Source organism: Pogonomyrmex barbatus, unplaced genomic scaffold, assembly GCF_055798465.1.
Source record: "Pogonomyrmex barbatus isolate J1 unplaced genomic scaffold, ASM5579846v1 scaffold2, whole genome shotgun sequence".
NCBI lineage: Eukaryota > Metazoa > Arthropoda > Insecta > Hymenoptera > Formicidae > Pogonomyrmex > Pogonomyrmex barbatus.
This window is the reverse complement of record NW_028297116.1, coordinates 18,406,697-18,428,267: the sequence shown is the minus strand read 5'-3', so window position 1 is coordinate 18,428,267 and position 21,571 is coordinate 18,406,697. Positions and strand designations below refer to the sequence as shown.

At 30.8% G+C, this 21,571-nt stretch overlaps 2 protein-coding genes and 1 long non-coding RNA gene across 9 annotated transcripts; 1 reads left to right on the top strand and 2 right to left on the bottom strand.

The window, feature by feature from the left end:
- Positions 1–94: 94 nt before the first annotated feature.
- On the bottom strand, positions 95–12,955 carry LOC105422248 (uncharacterized). Of its 6 annotated transcripts, none has more exons than XR_967235.3 (5): positions 12,747–12,931; positions 10,009–10,452; positions 9,110–9,552; positions 5,464–5,981; positions 95–4,509 (listed from the first exon to the last, which is right to left on the bottom strand). XR_967235.3 is itself a non-coding variant. In XM_089076955.1 (5 exons), exons 3-5 carry the CDS (start codon positions 10,439–10,441, stop codon positions 5,745–5,747), a joined length of 1,113 nt encoding a protein of 370 aa, XP_088933081.1. In that variant the 5' UTR covers positions 10,442–10,452; positions 12,474–12,669; positions 12,747–12,955; the 3' UTR covers positions 95–5,744. The 6 variants fall into 6 exon arrangements, 5 of the variants coding, with proteins under 5 accessions (XP_088933081.1, XP_011629852.1, XP_011629851.1 ...); XM_089076955.1 differs by adding an exon at positions 12,474–12,669 and having other exon boundaries at positions 95–5,981; positions 12,747–12,955; XM_011631550.3 differs by having other exon boundaries at positions 5,702–5,981; positions 12,747–12,949.
- A 493-nt stretch (positions 12,956–13,448) lies between these two features.
- On the bottom strand, positions 13,449–19,335 carry LOC105422244 (putative methylmalonate-semialdehyde/malonate-semialdehyde dehydrogenase [acylating], mitochondrial). 2 transcript variants are annotated; one of them, XM_011631546.3, is made up of 8 exons: positions 19,200–19,335; positions 17,260–17,332; positions 16,424–16,623; positions 16,021–16,099; positions 15,345–15,712; positions 14,688–15,116; positions 14,129–14,407; positions 13,449–13,776 (listed from the first exon to the last, which is right to left on the bottom strand). In XM_011631546.3, the coding sequence occupies exons 2-8, from the start codon at positions 17,291–17,293 to the stop codon at positions 13,675–13,677; spliced, it is 1,491 nt and encodes a 496-aa protein (XP_011629848.2). In that variant the 5' UTR covers positions 17,294–17,332; positions 19,200–19,335; the 3' UTR covers positions 13,449–13,674. The 2 variants fall into 2 exon arrangements, with proteins under 2 accessions (XP_011629848.2, XP_011629847.2); XM_011631545.3 differs by having other exon boundaries at positions 19,230–19,318.
- On the top strand, positions 17,987–19,647 carry LOC105422245 (uncharacterized). The gene is made up of 2 exons (XR_016139292.1): positions 17,987–18,112; positions 19,387–19,647. It is a non-coding gene; the product is annotated as an uncharacterized LOC105422245 (long non-coding RNA).
- Positions 19,648–21,571: the final 1,924 nt, after the last annotated feature.

The window sequence follows — 21,571 nt, the reverse complement described above, 5'->3', positions numbered from 1 at the left end:
ATACAGTTAGGGAATTTTTTATAAAAATTGTACTCTCTTAATAGTTAATTACTGCTAAAATTACACCTTAATGTGGAAATTGTAAAATGTAAAATTGTTTCTTAATGTTTTATTTGTTTGTATACACTTATAGGCCCTAATTAGGCATGAGCTAGTCCATTCCCAACTTTAATTAACATTTCAATTCTCAATAATAACGGACCACGATCGGTAAGCCGCATCGTGATTGTCGAGACATACGTATAGGATCGAGGCGTTTGACAGGATTATAGCGGAGAATTAGAACATATGCGCAGCTTGAGTGGATAGATGGTTATCCATATTGCGTAAAATCACATTTTGTTTGATAACTATTAATAAAAATATAATTAAATGTGCAAAAGCACAAGTATGTATTACAATTTTCTATTTCTTTTAAATAAAAAATACTTTGTTACTATTGTCACGTATCTTAAAATAATAAATATACTTAAATTCATGATAAGATTGATTGATCGACTGTATCATCCGCCATATCCTTAGTAAACACTTCAAGCCTATGCACATACAATGTTTATATATACGTGTGTATATGTATATATATATATATATATATATATATATATATATTTTTTTTATTTATTTATATATATTTATATACACACGGAATTGTATTTAGCCTATCTAAGCTAGCTAATGCGAACGAACCGTGCAGCGCGGATCCAATATGGATCGTTAATAATTTAACACAACCTTTTGTAAGTTACAAACAAGTACATATAATTACTTAATAAACAAGAACATATTCTAGAAAGCGCATTGTATTAATTTCTGAATCAGACTTTATTAAACGTTAAATAGTCTTTCAGAAATTTAAAATTTTATAAAAATAAAATTTTGTTCTATTGAATATGTCAAATATTTGTGCTAATGAAAATTTGTGCTAATGAAAATTTATTTTCCTTTTCAAATTATAATTGATTATATGGTGAATAACTATTTATACATTCTTATACATTTATCTAAAAAGTATTATTTAAATATTTCGCTTTTATAATTTATAGATTACTTAATACCTTGCGACTGTAAATCTTTTAACTGGTATTACCAAAGCATCTTCCGTGATTTTGTGCGCTACACGGCTTTGTTTAAAATATACGTGTATATATATATATACAATAGTCCATTACAATTTCATATTTATATATATAATTTATATATATATTTTTTTGTATTTATTTATACATATATATATATACGTGGAAGTCAAAAATTAATAAAGTTAAAAAAATATAATCTTCAAAATAGAAACTATAACCGTCTTTCTCTTCAGCTACAGCGCTATTGTGTCACTTATGAAATTCTTATTTCTTTCGAAAACGCATCGAACATTATTATTTTTTTTTTTTGTATATATGCTCTACCAGTGCATACTGCTGTTTATCGACACGGAGTCCTCGGGACATCCGTCTCTTGAAAATCGCGCGGTCGATTCTGGAACGACTTTTCCTTTCTTTTTCCACTTTCATTTGTTTCGCGCAATTTTCACGAAACGGCGAAGATCTCAGAAAATTATTGATTTGAATGTATTTCTCATAAATTCTCAAACTTTCCTAAAAACCGACCTATCACATTCAAATAAATACAACATGACGAAAAAGTGGTATAAGGAAAAGTGTTCTTGTCTCTATTCTTTCGTGAGCTTATCGTATTTTTTTCTCTCTTTAATTATTCATTAGGTACCTTATAAATAATTTCGCAAACTATGAGCCTCCCAATGTGCTTCCAACAAATTTTGCAGTCGCATTTGAGTAAATATTATAAGAGTACAATATATACGAAAAGTGATTATATATATAATTAGTATACGATTCAAATTTTTTATCTTTAGTTATCTTTTAAATATTGCATACAAATGATCATCTCGGATTTTTCTTGTTTCTTTATCCACTTGCAATATAATTATAATTTTGTTTATGATTTTTACTGCAAGGTTGTTTAACATATCAAATATATAATTCTTCGACATTTGATGCTAATAAAAGCTTTACAAACAATTAAATTTATTCACAATTATTTACAAAAAGTTAAGTTAATGTTTTATTATAATACAAATTATAATATTTTTAAATCATGAAATAAAAAAATCAGAACAAATTTTTTATTTTGAGATATTTTAGAGCAAAAAGAATTATGCATATACATAATCTGATCATAAATAATAATAATATTATATTAATTTTATTAATTAATTTCATTCCACTAAAATGATGATTTATATTTAAAGAAATGTAGCAAAAAAAATAAACTACAAAATTAAAAACTGGTAAGTACAACTGTATAATAGATTCCAATACATTAAACTATAAATTAATATAATTTTTAAATATACATAAATAATTATCATTTACAAACATTAATATAATATTTGTTATGAGTAAGTAATATTTACACGAATAAATAAAATCTAGCAAATATCGAGAGATTATTATAAATATTAGATAGGTTTGCGAGCAAGAGATCGATAAAAGATTGAAATTGCTCTAAATCGTTCATTACAAGTAATAAATAAAAATTTTATCAAGAGTTTTATATCATGTTAAACTAAATGCAAGAATACGTATTGTAGCAAAATTTTCTTTCGCTAATTTAGTGTAACTCATCATAAATATATGCAACCTAAGTAATCGTGACATTTGCGATAATGTACTTTATTGTACTTCCATTTCTGATGAGCGTCCCTAAGTGGATTCGTGACAACAATATTATGAATAATATATATTTCTCTTTAACTGTGCGAGCTGCATATATATGTGAAATTAAGTGGATATCTGCATCCAAGATCATTTAATTAAGGTTTTATAGTTATAATTCTTCAATTCCATTAAGTAAAACTTGTACTTGTAACAATATAATTATAATAAAGAAAATTGTTTACAAACCGCTTTCTAGCATCCATTATCCGTTAAATTATATTTTTTAATTCATCAATGACAAATTTAATTCATCAATAACAATACAAATTTTTCAGCTTTGAAAAGTGATTATATCAATTTTTTATACGTTTTATACGTTGCATTGCTGTTCATGACATTTATATAAATAATTTTTAAATATAATGTAATAATTTTAGGATCTAATCGTTTTTTTAAATTTGTAGAATGTAGATATGTAAAAATTTGTAGATATTTATCTAAATATACAATAATAAAATATAAAATGCTTTTTTATATGTCACTTGCAAATAAATTGTATATTGTATATACAATTGTATATACTACAAATTGAATCTTTCTCGGGATAATAAAATTACAAAATAAATGTTGCAAAGTATGGAATTTAAGATCTGGAAAGGGTGGGGCTCGTATTGTACATAGTAAAAATTATCTAGTGTTGAAACGGATCTTACAAACAGCAGTAAACAACTTGCAAAGTTAGGTCAACTCGTTATCGCTATTATGTAATAAATATATACTAGATTTTTTTCGCTTGCACAAGCCTTTTTCTTTATCAAATAATGTCATGATTTTATATTGTGCGTTTTGCCTCAAATAAAATAAAATAACAATATTTTTGGAAAGTATACTTATACAATAAGTATACGTATACAATTGTAAAGTATACTTGGTTGAAGCTTAGTAATAATTGATTTTTGTTTTGCGTATCATAAAACGCTTGAAAATAACGGATTACATTTAATAATTTTACGCAGTATAACATAGCAATAAATTAATATATATTTATTTGTTTTTAGATAAAAAATAATTTAATAAGAATTTAAAATTTTTTTATGGCTTAAAATTGTATAAAAAAAAAGCGATCATTAAATATTAATCACGTAAAGAAAAGAAAATTCTTGAAATTTTACTTTATAAACACCAACATGTCCATTCAGATTATTACTGTATTTCTAAGTACATAAAATATTCTGATAATTATGTATCTCTCTTTTTCTGTCTCTCTCTCTCTCTCTCTCTCTCTCTCTCTCTCTCTCTCTCTCTTCTCTCATAAAGAATCTAATGATCATAATGCATATCTACGTCAATTTCAGTTTTGACACAATATATCTGTTTAATTAAAGGTATTATCTATGCGAATATCAGTTTCATATCAATTTCATGAATTAATTCTGTATCCCAATTCTGTATAAATATATGTAAATAATAGTATATTATTTTAGCGAAACAATACATTGATGAAGCTTTACCGCGCATAGTTCGGATTTATTCGATATTTCTATCACACAAATATTTCTGACATACTTCCAATGCAATATCGTCAATCCGTTCGTCATATTTTGCAAAATATGATATTACGTTTCCCCGTGTGACAGATATCGCCGAGTAAACGGCTCGTGGATATCGATCGTACGATATACTTGATAGCACGTTCGTTCAAACATCACTTTTAATTAAACGGGATTCCAAAGCTGGCCCTTTATTGTAGCTGGCAGTACGGCTACTTTTGTACGCAGATAGAATACGACTGGCGTCAGAAAGTTAAAAAGCACTTTTTCCTTTTCGAGATCCGCTGGAAAAATCGATGACACACATATACATAATACCTTACAATCATATATATATATATACGTATATCGTGTATATTATAGAAAGTTTAGCAAATATAGATGGCCGAATTAAGGAGACCTTTTTATCGGACCCTAAAATTGTTTATTGGTAATGTCTTAACTCTAAGACCCTTCAAGGCTTTGCGGTACGTTTACTTTTTAACATTTACTTTCTCACGCTATTGCGCGTACTTTTAATTGAAAGTTGTTTCTCCTAAATTTTCAGATTAATTATAACCTTACCTTCCGGCAGTATACGAATTCATTATCATTTAAAATTATTTTTAATTTCTGCGCTTTTTTTGTACAAAGGAATGTACCTCCGAGACTTCATTTGCTAATTAGAATTTTTAAGATAACGCTTATTATTTTTGAGGTATTTTTTTTTAGCATTCATCGAATTCTTAATTTTTGTAGGAACTTTTTTTTATTTTAAAGGAATTTATAAAGAGAGTAAAAGAGTTCTGTGTAGTTTACTGTTTTCTGAAATAGTTTATAAATATTGGTCTCCTTAACTTGCCAGTGAGATACGTATTCTTTCTCTCTGTATACACATAGCTTGTCATCATGCACAATTGTGCGCCCGTCATGGCGGATTTGTAAAACCTGCCGTGTCTTATCGCGAACTTATGCAATAAACAACAAAACTTATTTTTACTCAACACTTTACGATCAGCTTGATTATCCCAAGATTAACATCGTTAATAATAGTATCGTTATATAATCAAGTCGCTAGTCGAACTATACCACAGTTGCAATAAACGTATAACTGGTCCATCGCTAATTCACTGTCGAGCGTGTAAATTGGACACTCTAATAAAAGCGTAACGTTAAGAATGATTGTACAACGTGATCGTTTCTGCTTTTGCGAAGAAACCCTCGTTCAAAAATCTGCCGTGGCGTAAAGATAAACTTACGGGTGTGACAGTAACGCAGTGAGCAATGGATCTCGCAGGAAACGAATCTCGTACAGATCTTCACCTCAGGCCGGGCAATCACGTTGTTCATGCGTTCGTACCACGTTTCTCTAGTTAGCTGGCTACATCGTAAAAAAATCTTTCTCACACTTCGGCCGCGTTTATTGATCTTCTATCCTTCGGCGTGGAAGACCCTAAATCTAACCGACGTGTCTTTGTAAAAATAGGCAAGTCTTACGCGCGCTATGTACGGGTGTGTCATGCTCATATCGACGTCGGGATTACTCCTTTTCCTTGGTCTCTTGGCTCTCGGCGCCCAACAGGGTTGACTCCTCGATCTCCGAATCCTCGACCTCCGGTTCCTCGACCTCCGGCTCCTCGATGTTCTGTCCTGGACGTTTGAACTGTTTACGCGCAATACGCTGCACGTAAATTATCAGGGCGATTAGACCACACGCCGTTGCACACATTACCCCAAAGATCGCATAAAATGTTATCATTGGTGGATGGTCCAGAGACTGGAAATTCAATGAAACCATGTTATTTATAAATAAATGTATTAATTATTTTATATAAATTTATGTTTAAATATTTCTATTATTGATAAACTCAAAAATATTATATCAGACACTTTTCTTCCTTATACTTTCGCATTTTCTTATTAATTTTAATTATTTTCATTTTTCTATTAATCGTTACATTAAATGGTTCTATTGCGTTGAAATGAACTGTCATACATTGAATATTTCTTTTCTTTATATATCAACTTTTTTTCATGCTAAAAAAGGTCAGTTAATTAATATTAAAAATAAAATATTAATTTAATAAGTAATATTAATATTAATATTAATTTAATCAATATACGTCTCAATATGTAAAATATGTTTACATAAAAAAATAATTAAAATATGAACTAGAATTAAATTTATAAAATGTTGAAAAAAATTACATATGTTTACAAAATATAAATTAAGTCAGTATGAAGAAATGTTTTATTTGAATTAAATTGCAATTTCTAAACGTTCTAGTTGTTTTAGTGCTCACGAACATTGTTAAATAGATAAGCCGTCTCTGAATCGATTGTTCACCGACTGCTTTAATTCGCCATTAGGTCAAACGTTGGCCTATGGCTTTGCGTGCACAATAATAATGTTTTCGCTGGCTCTCGTTGGCTACTGGCGCAATAACCTGCTTGAAATTCTGATTTGTGCATCCTGTAATGCACGGAATTCACTTAGAACTGTCTATAGAATAAATTCAAAGTTTATGAAGAAAATATATAAAATAATAATCTCCGTATTTTTACAACATATATTTGCAATGCGTTCTACTTTATAACGTTCTACTTTACCTCCATCAAATAAAATAAATTTTATTTTTTTGGGGGTAAAAATTTTCTATCTCCCAAAGGTATTACAAACTTCATGAGTATTCATTGCTTTTTTGCGTCCGTCATTCGCGGAATTTGATTTAATATTTCGATCAAGATACGTAGTAATCATCCATTATGCATTATGTAACTAACATGTGACTGCGATCGATTTAATAAATTCAAAGTTTATGAAGAAAATATATAAAATAATAATCTCCATATTTTTACAACATATATTTGCAATGCGTTCTACTTTATGACGTTTTACTTTACCTCCATCAAATAAAACAAATTTTATTTTTTTGAGGGTAAAAATTTTCTATCTCCCAAAGGTATTGCAAACTTCATGAGTATTCATTGCTTTTTTGCTACGTTCTTCAAATCAAGAAGCTCATAAATGATTTTGCGATCTTCATCAACGCTGCTCGCGTAACATCACGATATGATCTAGACTATTTCTCATTCACTGAGAACTGAATATTCATCGGAAAATGTTGTTGCTACTCTCTGTTACCCCAGTTACCGCTTAATATGCAAAATACAAACTGGCAGACGCCGCTGTGTGATATAACTACCATGGCGAGGTACAAGTAAATATATGAATTAGCAGGTACTCGAGATCCTATTAATTCTCTGTGCATCCTGACGCTGGTATTTTCAATTCCACGCTAAATTAAGCACTCCGTTCATAAAAGGTGTTCTGCGCAGAACGCGCTGTAAAGTAAAACGCGTTACAACGCTACGTAAAATTTATGAAAATTGGATGAAGCAAGATGATTGTTCGATAAGCTCGCTTAAATATATAATAACATAAAAAAGAAAAAATAAAAATACGGTATATATAAAAGTTATTGGATACACGAAAATACTTGGAAATATTTCGGCAAAAATATTGAACGAATTGTTTCAGATATTTGTAAATTTTTAACAGAAAAAAATTTTTCAAACGGATAAATTTGTGTCAATTGTAAAAGGTGCTTTCTTAGATAAATTTTATCTCTTTTTCTTTTGCAGTATTATTATAAATTTTGAATAAAATTGCGAGATCAACTCTTTTTCACAAATATGTAATGTGCTTTGCGCGATTGGCTTTTTTTAACGACGTGTAGTCTGCGTAAAATCTTGAGATGCAACGCAAGCATTCTGAGGCAACGAATAAGCATTATCTGCTCAAGAGAGAACGCGGCTTTTATATTGATTGGCCGACGAGGTCGATGTTTTAAGAAAACCTTTTTCTCCTCCGTAACTTCTTTTGCAAAAAAAATCTTGTCGCGGGAGATAAAGAAAATGAGAGAAATAATAGGGGAATATATATCTGCATATATATGAAAAAATATAATAGGGTAACAAAATGTCATAGGGTACGTCATGAAATGTATCGCGGAAATCGTTATGTATAACGTCACATCCTGCAATTCTCTAAGAAGGAGGTAAAAGTACGACTGCTGTCCCAGTGGGAAACGTGCGGGAAAAATAAAGGCTCCGAGCGATTCCTCGTCCGCTTTTAGATTCACGAACATGCTCTGCCTATCGATCGGACAGAGTGCTTCAGTTTTAGATGTCTTTGGTGCAACGCGATCAATATTTATGCAGGACGCAAAATTTGGTTGATCTGGCCAGGCTAGATCGTTAAATTTAAAAAATGAGAAAAACGTGCATGCGAAGTGATATATCTTGCGGATGAAGTTGAGAATTTATCTTATAAATTATCTTAATAAAATTTACAAGGTATAATAACGGTGATAACAAAATGAATTTCTGAAGCGACTGATAAATTTAAAACCATTTTTAAAATGAAAAATGAAGAAACTGCTACTAATGGAGGTTGAAAAAACTTGAGATGCTTGCTTAAAGAATAACTGATAATTTTTCTCTCCCTCTTTCTTTTCTCTCTCTCTCTCTCTCTCTCTCTCTTTCTCCCTTCTTTTCTTCTTCCTTTTAGTACTTCTATTCTAAATAGAAGATAAATGACACTGAAAACTTTATAAATAAAATAAAAACGTAAAAGTTAATAAAAAAAAGTAAAACTATAGAAACAACAATACGCGACAAGAAGAGCTTGTTTAAGAGAATTTAAAAGGCAGTTCCTATTTTAAAAGGCAGTTCCAGAATAAGGAAAAAGCAAGACGCGCGAGAAAGCGACGAGTTAGCAATTTTTGCATGAATGATTCGCATGATCGATGCATTCTATCAAAATGCAAGACACTTCAGATCCCCTTGAACGCAATTCCCCGAAAACATATGAGCGCTCGATTGAGAAATACGAGCACTTACGAACACTCCCCACTTGATGGTGGGATTGGAGGGGTCGCTGAAGATCCACTTCTGAGGCCAGGGTTTTATCGTGCCTTTCGGCGTTTTGAATATCAGACCCTCGAGACTCAGACGTGGCGCAAGGACGCTGGTGGTGATGTTGCCCTTCTTGTAGGAGGCTATGCCCGCCTTGACGTACATCTGCGGTATGGTCTCGTTCTCCCGCAACTTTAAGGTCACCCTCGGCATCTTCGGCTTCCTGGGCGTGCTCAGTGTACTCTTCGTCTCCTCCGTCGTACCGCTCGAAGACGCCTTCGATGTCGTCGACAGTGCTGAGAAAGTTGTCGACGATAGAGCGGAAGTCATTGTCGTTTGATGATCTCTCGTTGACGTTTCCATGCTCGGAATCACTTGCGTACTAATTTCCGGCATGTCTGAAAAGAGAGAACCTGAAAAGAGTAAACCTACACAGTTGTCAATAATGTCAGCTTAGTCGGAAAACTAATAACATCCTTAATTATATTACGAGCCCGAATATTTATGTAAAGCCGGAATCTCACTTTAGTCTGCAGTTATTTGCATGTTATGCGCGGTATTCTGAGATACTCCACAAGAGAAGATTAAATTTTATGATAATCCTATTTTAAGTAAACAAAAAAACAGAGAGAATTTTAGCAGAAAAAATATTATTTTATAATATTAATCTGGAATGACGATAAAATATATATTTTAAAAATAGGTCAAATTTTTTAATAAACAATATATGTAGATAAACAACATATAGATATACGACTATCAAACATATATAGCAATACAGGTTTATCGGCCGAAATAGAGAATTGGAAGTTTCCTCTGGCTTTTGTAATATATTATAGTAATTATTTGCATCACCTTCCTCGAGAGTTTAAGCAAAACAATACCTGCTAATGTGGCGTCATCAACCACGGCCTCCTCCTCCTCTTCGTCCTGGAGGATTACGCTAAAGGAGGTCATGCCGTCCTCTTTTCTTCTGGTAACCTCAGTCGTCGATACCACTGTGGTTGGGATCTTGTCTTTGTTTGTACTGTCACCAGTGTCTTCAATTTGATGCCTTGACGTGTTCCTTACCGGTTCGACTCGGCTAATCGCTCGCATCGTGCTGGCGAAAAGATTGTGATCGTTCTGATTCATCAGGAACGGCGTGGCCACGCAGGATAGTATGATCAGCACCATTATAGTAGCCATTGTGTACTTGATGATCCTTGGCCGGGGTTTGCCGGAAGCCTGCGGGAATCCGCCGGACGAGAACTGATCCGTCTGAGGCAGTATCGTGTACTGCAGACTGGCATCACCTTTCCGCACCGTTTTGTACATAATTATTCAACCTGTCGAGATAGAGATCTCGTTAGAGATACGTGGCTGCGATCTCTCAACCATCCGGAAATATATGATTCTGTCAGCCGAACGGCGTTCCGTATTTATTTTCGCGAGCGCGGCTATTCAACGCGGGATTCTGCGCCGTAATCAGAATGTTCAATTTTATTGAGGAACAATAGGGAGAGAAATGAATTGACAATTGACTTTGTATCCTGGAAACAAAACGGAAATTAAACGAAATGTAAACTTTATACGGAATCTTTTGTTACAAAATTAAAATATATTTGTACATCGCAGTTTTTTCTTTTTCAGGAAATTTATTATTTATTCAACAAGCTCTTAGATAACAGTTATCAAATAAATCATAGATATTTATATGAAATCAATATTGCATGAAACAATTTGTAATGATCCTGTTCGTATGTGTTGCTTACGGGTATATATAAATTATTTGCGTGCTATCATGGACCACAATTTATCAATTTGCTTTTATAAAATATAAAGCTCAATAACATGCAATAACATTCGGTGGACATGTAATAAAGTTACCATGCCTATATTTATTGTTTTCGATGGCGTTTGATTTGTTTGCACAAATATTATTTGATTATCTCGCGTTCATTCAGATTTAAGAAGCTCTATTTTGGGAGCGATATAATTTTGGCATTTATCCCACAAAAAAATTAACCATGAAATATATCACGATAGAAATAGGAATAAAAGTGATTACGCGTGACACGAAGTAATTCGTCTCTCGTCAAATCATCGCAGAATAGTTTAGCGTCATGTTTCCGTTTTATACGTAATTATTCAAACTGTCGAAATTATACGAAATTATTCAAACAAAAAGAATCTTGTTGTAAAGCGAAGGAAAGACGATGAGGTGGTTGACGTGTTCGCGTGAGCTAGCGAAGTCACTAGTGATTAAATGAGCTTCTTTACAAGAAAACTGTTGCAAAATAATAATGCTTAACCAATATCAAGTTTACAACTACAAACAGTAAAGAGTTAATGAATATATTAAAAAGTTTAATTAACGTTGGCTTTACATCAAAGCGATATCTTTCTATGTGATTATTTTCTCGCATAGCAAACTATTGCATTAAATATGTATTTTATAAGAAGAAAATATCATGAGGAAAAAGGAATAATAAATTACGTACTGCTTTTTTTTTGTTAAATTTACAAGATTCGGCATAAATCTCTCTTGAATTATTTTTAAGAACCTAATTGATTTTTGGTATACGAAAAGTTAAATAGCATAAATTAAATAAATTTAATTATATCAAAAATAGCTTAGAAACAGTTTTAAAATTTTATTATAAAATCAATATTTCTCCATTTCTACAATAGGGCACTTATAATTAAGGGTTTTATTCATAGATCTTTGCGGTTCGCTTATGAAATATTGTTTAATTAAAGTATAAAACATAGTAGAAATGATAAGCATTTAAATTAGCTTCCACAAAGAGCATTTGATGTTTAAAAGCATGTTCAAAGCATGTCGATAAGTTTGAAGACACGAGAAGGCAAAGTTAGAATATTCGCGATTAATTCCTCGATTAATAGCTTTTAACAAATATTTAAAATAAATTCATAAATAAACAAATATTCCTCTATTCGATTAGATATTTCTTAAAGAGGGATTCTTTTATAAAAGATTTTGTAAACATTAAAGAAATAATACATTCATACAAAAAATAATAATATTATGTACAGTATAAATAAAGTTACAAATAATAATATCAATATCAAATTTATTAAAAGATAAATTTAAATATAAAATAAAATATTATTGTTAATTAAAGATCTTTAACACTACACATTTCGCACATTTAATTTATACTTTTTAATACAATCACCGGAACAAGCACATATATTTGTAGTCACGATTTCAACGCTATTGACGCTACGATGAAGTATATATCTGATGAATCAACAAGACACGCCGGAAATTAGAGCGAAAACGGATGAATTATATCTCGCTTAACCGGTGTCGACGCTGACGGTGGCTTATTTAAAATATTACCAAAGGGTTATCGAACGCTAGCGTATCGAGGAAGACCGGCGATCGACACTCAACATTTCGGACCGATTAGTAATTTCTAACATCGGTGCACGTTAAACATTTAACCGTGGAGTATCTTGATAAAGATTTAGCTTTAGCCTCGGTAAATAGATAAATTATTCTCGGCACTGCTGTCCATTGAATGAAGCCGATCACCCTGAAGGAAACGAAGAAACGGGAAATGAGGGAAACCACATCGGGATCGCGGGCGCGGATATGTATCGGCGTACTCACGATATGTGAACGATAGTCGAGTCTTGATTTTCCTGCCGGCCTGGTGTGTTTGGCGCATACACGACAATCCGGGACAGGCAGAACCTCGCCTGTGAGGGAAACTCAGCTGGAAAATGCGCAGATGCGTCCCGACGACGACGACGGGATGCGCGCGTCGGCGCGTACGCTGCTCCCGAGTGCCGGAAGTTGGTTCGAATATCGCCGAGAGACGGATGTCCGCGCGCGGGTTCATGAGGCCAAGGGTTCAAGGACGAATCAGAAGGTGTCGGCCGTGAACTTCTGGACGCTTATGCCATCGAATTTTAGGCGTATTTTTGCCCGGTCACCCACGCGCGGTTGTTATTGAGTGAGGGCTGATCGATAGGGGAAAAAAGCTGTTCGCGCATTTGCTGTTATTCGAATTGTGAAATTAAAAATGCATTGCTCGCTAAAAAGATGTCAAATGGAAACTTAAAATTCATTATCATTGACTATAGATTTCTATTTATTAGTTTTTAGAATTATTTTAACGGCAATATCAATGTATCGTAAAAGATTAATATTATTTGTTGGATATTTTTCTTAAATAATAATTAAAATATATAATGGAATCTAGATGTAGATGTAATGTGGATTTTTTTATTTAGTTTTATGTTATGTTTATAACTTCTTTTAATTAATACAATTAAATTATTATTTAAGGCATAAATAAATAGTCGATACTATTGACGGACTATACTTTATTGCGTTATAAAAAAATATACGTAGTCTATCTATCGCTATAGACATATTTTCAGCATTTATAGGAACAGATTTGTACGCAACGATGGAAGACATTGGTTATAATTATGTGATAAATCGCATAATTAAGTTTTATACATTCTTACTTGTGAAATTTGGGAAGATTTGGTATAAAAAGATTTGGTATATTGTACAATTACACGCAGTCTCATTGCATAGTAGGCATTGCCGTTGATGATGCTATATTAGTAGCATCACCAGATCTCCATAGCTGTGTTATAGTCTTCGTTTGCGTATGAAAGTTTATTCCCTAAAATAAATTAATAATAGCATACATTACATTGATATATTATATATTCATTTCTCTCAGTTGTTGAAAAGAGTTATTTATCTATATTATATGTTATTATATTAAAAATAGAGTATACAAAAATAATGTAAAAATTATTAATCAAACGGAATATTTTAAATTATAAAATATATCTTTATCTATATATATTCCTCTCGTTATTTTTAATACTTTCAATAAGTTTGAATTAGAGTAAACTAATTGTAAAAATTATTGTTAAAAATTATTGTAAAATTTTACAATGTGACACATTTTGATAAATAGACTCAATGATTTATCAAAATAAAAAAGCGTAAAGAGCGTATGAACTCACGTGTTTCCCATAAAAATTGGTATCACCAAGGAAGGAACCCTTGTTACCAGTGAAACTGAACATCGGTAGGGGAACGGGTATGGGAACATTGATACCAACTTGGCCAGCTTCGATTCTGTTCACAAATGCCCTGGCTGTCGCTCCATTTGTCGTAAAAACTGCCGTGCCATTGCCATACGGGTTTTTATTGATGATGCCGATGGCCTCGTCGATGGTGTCGACGAACATGCATGATAAAACAGGCCCGAATATTTCTTCCGTGTAACATTTCATCGTAGGCTGTAACGTATATTGAACAATTTGTGATATAAAATGAATGGTGGAATAACGAGACATGTTAAGTTAAAATACAATCTTAATTGAGATACAACGCGGTTCTAAATCTCTTGGGCACAAAAATTATTATCAACAAATAAAACTTTTATATGATATCTATAAAGATAAATTTAATTTTCGGCTTTTATCTTGGAGGACATGTGCTCTCAATAAGATCCTAATTTCTCGACCGAGACTTACAGCTTAAGCTTTATTAATTTCTGAATTAGCATAGTTATTTTACCTTGACGTCGGCTAACACCGTGGGTCCGACGAAATTCCCGTTTTCATAATCGGGTACAACGATACCCCTTCCATCAAGAGCCAATCTCGCACCCTCTTTAACACCAGATTCCACCAGCTCACAGATCTTCTGTTTTGCTTGCGGCGATATAACAGGTCCGAGATCCGTACCGGGTATGTGACCAGCGTTTACCTTCAATCTCTTCGCTGCTTCTACTAATTCGAGTATCCATTCCTTGGATTTGCCTACAAAGATCGCTACCGAAAGTGCCATGCACCGCTGCCCGGCGGCACCGAAAGCAGCCCCGGTGATTTGAGATAACGTTTTATTCTTATTCGCGTCCGGCAGAACGATGCAGTGATTTTTGGCGCCCATGTTGCATTGTACCCTTTTACCGTGCGCGCTGCTTTGCTTGTAAATATATTTACCCTGAAATTAAAGAATTCATCTTATTATTACTATTATATTATCACATTGCCTTGTTAACGCTTATTCTATTTAAAAATATTTTTATTAAAAATTTTAGAGATATTTTAACAAATATAGATAGATTCAATAAAAATGACAATTTAGAGAAGCAAACGAAAGCAAAAAAAATTTAATCTGCAATAGTACAGGGCACAATTTTGATTTCCAATCTCGATCTCGATCGCTTACCGCTTGATCAGAACCCACGAATGAGACAGCTTTGATATCTGGATGCTCGCAGATAAAATCCACCGCTGCATGTTGACCGTGTATTACGTTTAAAAGGCCAGCTGGTGCACCGGCTTTCGTGAAGAGATCAGCGAGAATCATGGACGCACCTGGTACTCGCTCCGATGGTTTCAGGATAGCAGCGTTTCCACATGCGACCGATATCGGAAACGACCAAAGCGGTATCATGGCGGGGAAGTTGAAGGGACAAATGGATGCGGTAGTACCGAGAGGAACTTTGTACGAAATGATGTCCATGTCCGTGGCGATATTGGTCGTGGATTCGCCCATTTGAAGCATCGGGATCGACGTGCACATATCGACAACCTCTGTCGCCATAGTTAAGAGTCAATCGATATCCGCTTCAATATATTATTTATTAAAAAAAATACTAATTTTTAATTCCAAATATTACGATATTATATTTTGCAATTTTGATCGAGTTTTTGAAATTAAAGTAAAATATTTTTATGCATATTAAATTTATTTCTTTTTTTTGCATTTTTTTCAATACTTTTTTGTTCTGCAATTTCAATCGATTTGCAAACGATTGTTGAATAATGAACGTATTAAATAACTAATTATCAATATTAGAGTGTTATCCAACATAATTCATATAAGAATCTGGTTCACTTACGAAGACCTCGAAGTACATCTCCCTCCGCGTCAGCCATAGTTTTTCCATTTTCCTTCACCAGATTTTTCGCAATTTCTTTCTATGGACAGAAATGAATATACATGTAAAAAGATAAAATAAGATAAAATAAATAAAAAGTGAAGATAACGAAAATTAAAGTAACAGCTTAAAATATCTGCCGCGATGTCCAGAACACTAGTAGCGAAAGTTCAAATGGCCGATGTCTGTTCACTACCGGTCATTACTATTGTCGCCGCTTTATCAAATTTTTTCACTTCACCGCGCTCGTTATCATCCTTAATCCAAATATATAATACGCTTCCCTCTTCGACTTTCCCAATATAATATCGGTTTATTTAAATAGATTAGTTAATTAGAACTTAGAATGCGTTAATAAACTGACAGAGTGTTCACGGATGAGAGCTTGGTATTTCAGCATCAAATTTTGTCTCGTTAGCACGCTGGTGTGTCGCCACTTCTCATATGCCTTTTGAGCGCTCTGTACCGCACTCTCCATTTCGTCCCTCGTGCTTTTTGGAGTGCGGCATAGCAATTGATTTGTTGCTGGATCGTGAACATCCGTAAACTCAGTGGCCTTCGAGTCTGCAAAAGGAATTTTAATTTATAAATTGAAATAATTTAAACGTAAACTATCGTCGAAACAATTTAAAATACTAATGCATTTATTATTAATTCAATAAAAATAATGTTATTTAAATTAAAAAAGAAGGAAGATATAATTAATCTAAAATTGTTTATAGCGATATACAATCAATATCTATGTTTTATAAGTAACTATGCAATTTATAAATGGATATGTCACAAATCATTACAAACAAAATGATATTTGTATTATAATACAAAACATTTTTTTAAAAGTATATGTAAACATTTTTAATCTTTTCTTGCTTTTTTTTTTAAATAAATGTTCTTTGCAATATAATTTCTTAATAATGTTTATATTGTATTTTATTCTGGATATTAAAAAAAAATAAGTTGACGTCATTGATGATTAAAATTCATGGAAAAAAGATTTTACAATATTTTGTAATAAAAAGCATGTGAAGAAAATGGTTTGCTGTAATTTTTCTAATAACACAGAATAAGGAACGCTTTTTACGCGGAAAAATTTCTTTCGTATATATGACATAAATTAAAAAAATATAAAAAAATAAACAAATTTATAAAATGAATAAAGAATAAAGTGTTTATAATAATAATATATATTACAATAATTACCTACGAATTGTCCATCGATGAACATTTTGACCATTGGGGCAGCATTATTGTAAGATCTGGTAGCAAACCGTGTCTGGAATATTTTAATATTAACTACTAACTGGCATAAAAATATTATACTGAATATTTTTATTAAATAATCTTTTAATGATATTTAGAAATTAATATAAGAATATTAATATTGAATCAAACTATTTCAATCAAAAACTTGTTTATTAATTTCTATGCACAATTGTAATTAATATTATTATATCTTTATTAAATATATAGTGTATTATACATAAAAGCTCTAATAAAGTATTATTTTTTAAAATAATTATTTTATTTAAATATTAATTTTTATTTTTCTGACTTACACACACACACACACACACACACACACACACACACACACACACACACACACACACACACACACACACACACACACACATAATTTAATTAAGTAAATATTTATTTTATTTTAATATCATTCATTTAATTTATAAATATGAAACATTTTTTTTCTAGAATTTTATGTTTAGATTGCATGGTCATAGAATCCATATGCATCAATAAGTATACATCAATAAAACTGTGTCATTCAAGATATTTGAATATTTTTAAATATTAAGAGAATTTACATAAAGTTTTAAGAGACAAAAGGCATGACAATTCGCTTTAACCGAGCGATGGGGAGGGGGAACTATTTTATCGTTCATATTACTTGAAGTTAAGCTCTTATCGCGACAGAAGATAGTAACATTATTTTCCTCTTGCGGACGTCATAGTCATCTAAAGATCAATTGATGTCAGACGATAGTTACTTCGTAACTTTTAACGCGTGCATTGATACATCTCAGATGTTTATAAGGTAATATAATAAATCAAAATAATTAAATTTTTAAACTAATTCTAACAATATATCTAATTTTAATTGGAAAATTTGTTTTGTTCAAATTATACACGTGTCAAATGTAACAAATTTAAGATAAACAACAGAATATTTATTCTCTTGGAAACAAAAAGAAATTATAATCGTTAAAAAATTAAATTAAAATATTTAAAGTTATTTGTTTATACTAATTATTAGGATTATTACTTTTTAGAACAATACGTTTTATATATATATAATATTAATGTTTTATATAATATATTATTATTAATATTATACATAATATTATATAATATTATATATGTATATTTTATAGTAATATTCTGTAACAAATTTGAACATGTTTTTCTGAGTTATCGAATTACATATCTTACATATCTTAGTTATTATGGTCATAAATCTTAATAGAAAATAATAATTTTCTATTAAAATTGATTTTCAAAAATTGATTTTCAAAAGTTGTAACACGAGCATGCATAAACGCGTTACGACATCGCTTATGATGTATCATTAATAAATTAGCATTTGAAATAAAGAACAAATTCATTTCTTATTCTAAAATCGCAAGCATAATATAAACCAAGGTATTTTCTTAATAATAAATTCTTAGTAAGTAAACCAACAATCTGCATTTCTCCGAATTTTATTAATTAATAATTAAACACGTCACATAAAATATAAAGATGTAACCTAAGTGAGTAAAAAAATGTAACAATTATTAGTACAACGGAACAAAGTAGAGAACAGTAAATAAAGACAAATATCACTCCACAATTCTTTTGAATATTTATGACAGTCTAATGAAAGCACATGACATTTGTAGTTGCAAATACAGAAAGCAGTCGTTTAGATTTACAGGCACACTAAAAAAAATTGTCGGAGCATGATATGCATGAAACAGTTTTCACATTGATTTTCGCGCTAACGTGCAGTTTTCGCAATTCGTCGGATATCCACTAGATGGTTCAGGTTCCTGCACTAATAGGTTCAAATGCAGTCTGCAGCTGCAACTGCAGTGCAATGAGTTTTCGAAAAATTGCGATATGCAAAATGACAAGCGGCATACTGGGCGCGACGGTGACGTATATCTTCATACCTCACACTTGGCAATTCTCGCGAGCAGCACCATGACTTCAGTTAACACGTTCGACAGAGCAGCTTGTGTGGAACTGAATGACTCGTGTCGAAAAAAATGACATTGCATTTAACACAGTACACGATGCTTTTTGCTAAGATAGTACATGTTTGTTTAGAATGCCTTCTGCAATCGATGTGTCTGCAGCGAGGAGTCGAACCTAACGACTCGAATCGTATAAAGAAGAAAAGATGGTCGAGAGCTATCGACAAACATCTCGATTGATAAATAGTTTATAATACAAAGACTTACTCTGGTCGAGTTTTATTTAATAAGAGAACGGCGATGAAGAGTTCACAAGTTGGTTTTTTTTATTCTATAAATCTTAATTATATAAATATAATAAATATTAAATTGCCATTATGTTTCTGTTTTAAAATATATTTGAAAATGTGTAATTTAATATATAAAATTTAATGTGTAAATTTTATATACTAATTTTAACTTTATTAATTAATTAAAATATTAATTAAAATTTTATGTATGTAAAACAGTAGATATTTAGAAAGGAACTCAATTATTAAGATATAGATACGAATATCTTTAATAAATTATCATTTAATAAATTTATTAAATATATATTTTTTAAGATTATTTTACATATATATAGATTATATATATAGATTATTACATTAAAGCATTTATAAAATTTATTCTATATTATTATGATATATTATATTTAATAAAATTATTATATTTATTATATTTAATAAAAAAAAATACGTAGCTCGGTTTTCTTCTACATATTAATTTTAATTAATTTTGATTTAAAAATGTTGAAAATAGCGCAAATTTAAATATGATTTATTTTATTATTGTTATTGAATAAAGTTTTTTTTTAATATTCTTAATAAGAAATTTAATAAAAAATATTTTAATCACTGAAATATAATATTGAAACGTGCGCTATTATATAACGCTTATAATAAACGATAATTCGAGAAAGAATATGTTTAGTGATATCTGTATCTTTATTTGATCTTGTTGCGTTTCAACATTTATTGCTAAAATTTATAATAAATGTGACATAAATTATAATTTCAATATTGCTAATTAATATTGATAGTTGTGATAGGCAGCACGCAGTTAAGAACATTATATTTGTGATGTTATGTTATGATGACGTTATGTTATGATTTGAGCGTATATTAATTGTACTAAAAATAGACAAAAATTAAAAATTTTTTTTGTCATTCACTATTCTATCGCTAACCACATTTTAAACTTATTATATTGCAATGATGAAGTCCAACTGTTGGAAACTTAATCAGTAGACTTTGTCGAACTTTTGTTCGATATCTCAGATGCCGCCACAATGTTGAGTTGGATGGCTAAAGGGATATATAAATTTTTAATAATAAATAATTCAATTTTGCTATATGTTTTATACAATTTATTTTATTTGTAATTTTAAACACAAATTTAAAAATGCAATTAAATTAAAGCCGCGATTAATTTAGTTTTAATATTTCATATGTAAGAATAAATTATAAGGCTTTAAAAGAATATAACAAATATTGACAAAATATTTCAATATAGTATATTTCAATAGTAGTTTTTAAAATATGAACAACATCTTACACTTATAATAATTAAATAAATTGTACAATATATATATATATATATATATATATATATATAATAAATTATATTAGCATTTTTTTTGTGTGTGACCAACAAAATAATTTATTAGAATAGCTTTAAAAATATTATCAACAATATAAGATAATTTACAAACTTTGCAATAAACTGCTTAAATTATTCTCGTGAGATTTTGCATTTTTCTATACTTAAAATATTTTTTCACGAAATTGTTTGATACGCTCGTATACAGGATGATCGGTTAAGCTGAAAGTAAAAATTTTGTAAAACAATACTTTTTGTCCATACTCAATTCCGCGATCGATAGTGCGTGCGAAGAATATCGAAAGCAAAAGCTGAACTAACGATCACGCCGGTTGTGCACGTCATATGATTATATGGAACTTAATTGACGGACAATCATCGGAATCAATGAAATCCTACCCGTTATGTTAAGTCCGCTTGACTGTCTAGTTGTACACATTTACACGCAATTTCTAGATCACGTTGGCATACGGTGCAAGGAAAGTGAAATGCGCTAGAAATCCAGTTAGGAAATACAAACAAATCATCAACAATCATGTTTCTCATTAGCAATAAGGACAATTTAACGGTAAAATTTATTACTAAAAGTTATAAATTATATAAGTTATAAATTATATGAAAATATATTGAATTAGCAACACACATCAGCTTTCTTCAGAGTTTCTTTCTAGATCATT